Source organism: Vitis vinifera, chromosome 18 (assembly GCF_030704535.1).
Source record: "Vitis vinifera cultivar Pinot Noir 40024 chromosome 18, ASM3070453v1".
In the NCBI taxonomy this organism is placed as follows: Eukaryota; Viridiplantae; Streptophyta; class Magnoliopsida; order Vitales; family Vitaceae; genus Vitis; species Vitis vinifera.
In genome coordinates, this window is record NC_081822.1 from 2314584 (window position 1) to 2317404 (window position 2821).

Genomic DNA, 2821 nt, shown 5'->3' on the forward strand with positions numbered 1-2821 from the left:
ATATTTAAATATCTTCAATTGTCATCATATTTATAGGAAAACAAATAAAACAATAGATTGTTTAGATAAAAATGTATTTATAATACAAAATTGTTCATGTGGTGGTCAATTTTTTTTAAAGATGTTATAAAATTTGATTTCAAAAACTATTATAACTCGTCTTTTAATCTAATTTATAGGTATTTTTCTTCTCGTAATCTCTTTTCATCAAAAAAAGAAAAAGAAAAGAAGAAGAACAGAAAGACATAAATCAGAAGTACTAATACCAAGATTACCACACTAGTTTGCGGATTGATAGTCAGCAAGCATTCAAAGATATATATATATATATATATATAAAGTTTCACAAACCAAGATCACACACCTTAATTATTATAAGTTTTGAGGGTAATGGCTGAAGGAGAATAAGATCACCTCTACAACAAACCCTATTGCAAGTCTGGAATGTATCCTTCTTAATTAAAGCACAAACTATATATATAGCTAAGAGAGTTATATCCTCTCCTGTAAGTTTGGCTGAATTGGCTGCACCCGGAAGGCGAAAGGCATCTGGGGATTGTAGTCCCTCACAGCTCTCTGATGATATCCACTTTCCACCTCTCTCACATTGCCCGCCTCCATGGGCATACCCTGGTGGTGCTGCAGACAATAAACAAAACAATTCAGGGAATCCTGCCCGGCCAGCTTCTTTGTTGGATGAACAATTATTAATATGAAGTTCAAAACTAGTAGACGGTGTTCTAGCTAGAACATTTTCCGGTGACATGACCATGAATAGAATATATAGATGAACCATGCGATAGAAAGAAGAAACTACGAACATTTCCTTCCATGTACATCTACACCTTTTTTATCCCATATACACGAATGTGTTAAGTGTGTTAATAATGTATTGTGATGATGAACATACCACGATGTAATTGAGGTGCTTGTTCTCCTCCTCCAGGATTCGTTGCTGAGAATGTTCACCCAAAAATAAAGAAGTTAGGCAACTAGCAAATCTTTAACCTACTTAGGAACATGAACAAAATTGAAAATTTTTTTCTCTCTCCCTCTCTTTGGTATTTGTAGATCAAAGAAGCAACCATAGAGACAAATATAGGCCAACAAGCCAATGACAACCCCATCAAAACAAAGGCAAGAATTTAAAATCTCCCATGGGATAATTGTTTGTCTGGTTATAGACTCTATACATACATTTTTCTTGACCATCTTGTAGAATTCCATCTGTCACAAAGGGAGAAGATCAGAAGTTATTTGGGATATTATCTCTTCAGAACTTCAACCAATGTGTATGTAAAATATTACAGTGTGAGAGAACTTGCCTGTTTGTTGCGAACACTTGCAAGGCCAATCTCAAGGGCATCCTCAATGGCCATGAGTTCTTTGTGGTGCAGAGATGAGATATCCTCCCCCTTCAGGTGCCTGTAACATACATGTAAATAAAAGAGAGAGAGAGAGATGAACTAAAGAGAAGGAGAGATCTATCTACCTGAGTTCAATCTGCATGCTATCATTCTCCTTTTTGATCCTATCCAATTCATTGTTGAGATTCTGTGAGTTTTTCCCTTAACAGTTAGTACATCTTAACAGACATTTACAAGAGGCATGCTCATGAAGAGATCAGAAAGAGTTGAGCAGATCTGTAACATCTGTTCATTGAAAATCATAACACTGAAAAGAACTAGAGACTGCCAGTAGCTAAAAGGGGGAAGAGAGAGAGGCTTCACTGCTAGATCTATTCATGGAAATCATTTATTTCTTTTTCATACTAAGAACTAAAATCCCATGTAGTTTCATTAATTTTTGCAAACAAATAAAAGGAGAAAGTATGTTCTACTACCAGATCTGTTCATGGATGTTACATTTCATGTGTTGTAGGGTTTTTTATTAAAATATAATAAATTAAAAGAAAGAAAGAGAGAGAGGAACTGCATCCCATTTATAGATCTGTTCATAGAATTCATATTTCGTGTTCCTTAACATGTTTTTAGCAAAAGAAGTATGTCATTTTCCACTGGGACAGGCAAGAAACTCCAGATGCTTTTACAAATAAAAAAAATATAAAAATGACAGGAAGAGTGGGGAAAATATATCAAAGAATCAAACCCACTTCATGTTTTGCATCCCATAGCCTCTTCCCAGACTGCTTGTGATACCTATCCAAGATATCAATCAACCTTCACCAAATGAAAGCACCCACATGGGAAAAAACCCAAGAAAAGAGGGAGTTAGAAAAACAAAGAAAACCCAGAAGGATTAAATCAAAGAAACAGATATCCAGGAAGGAAAAAAAGAACTCCATACGTTGTAGAAGGGCTACAGTACTCGTGCATCTTTCCAGAGCTAGCAAAGATAACAAGAGAGACATGAGCATCGCAGAGAACAGTGATCTCCTTGGCCTTCTTCATGATCCCATTTCTCCTCTTTGAGTAGGTCACCTGCCTGTTGCTTGAGTTCTCGATCCTCTTGATCTCAATCTTCCCTCTCCCCATCTCTCTCCAAACCAAACCCTCTTCTTCTCTCTTTCTCTTCTTCCTCCTCTTCCTGGAGAGATGATATAAAGGACTAAAAGCAGTGAAAAAGAAAAAGAAAGGAAAGTAATGGAGGAGCATTCCAATATAAGTTGGGGGATAATGAACTTTCCAGAGCCACAGAATGGACGACTTGTTTATGGGTTGTTGACATAGCCAAGCCAACTGCCATTATCTGCTCTTTGGTTTGGCTTCGTTAGTCAGTTTCACTTTCTTACCCGTTGGGTTTCTCCCCATTTCTCTCTAAAAACATCAATCAAACTGATATTAATTGATGGAGTTTAGGG

At 36.5% G+C, this 2821-nt stretch overlaps 1 protein-coding gene across 1 annotated transcript; it reads right to left on the reverse strand.

The window, feature by feature from the left end:
* Positions 1 to 291: 291 nt before the first annotated feature.
* Positions 292 to 2516, reverse strand: MADS9 (PISTILLATA-like MADS-box protein-like; the record flags this gene model as incomplete). The annotated part of the gene is given in 7 exon segments (NM_001280946.1): positions 292 to 639; positions 911 to 955; positions 1198 to 1227; positions 1326 to 1425; positions 1493 to 1554; positions 2114 to 2180; positions 2308 to 2516. Coding segments are annotated over 7 exon segments (639 nt in total). The 3' UTR covers positions 292 to 492.
* Between the last annotated feature and the right edge of the window lie 305 nt (positions 2517 to 2821).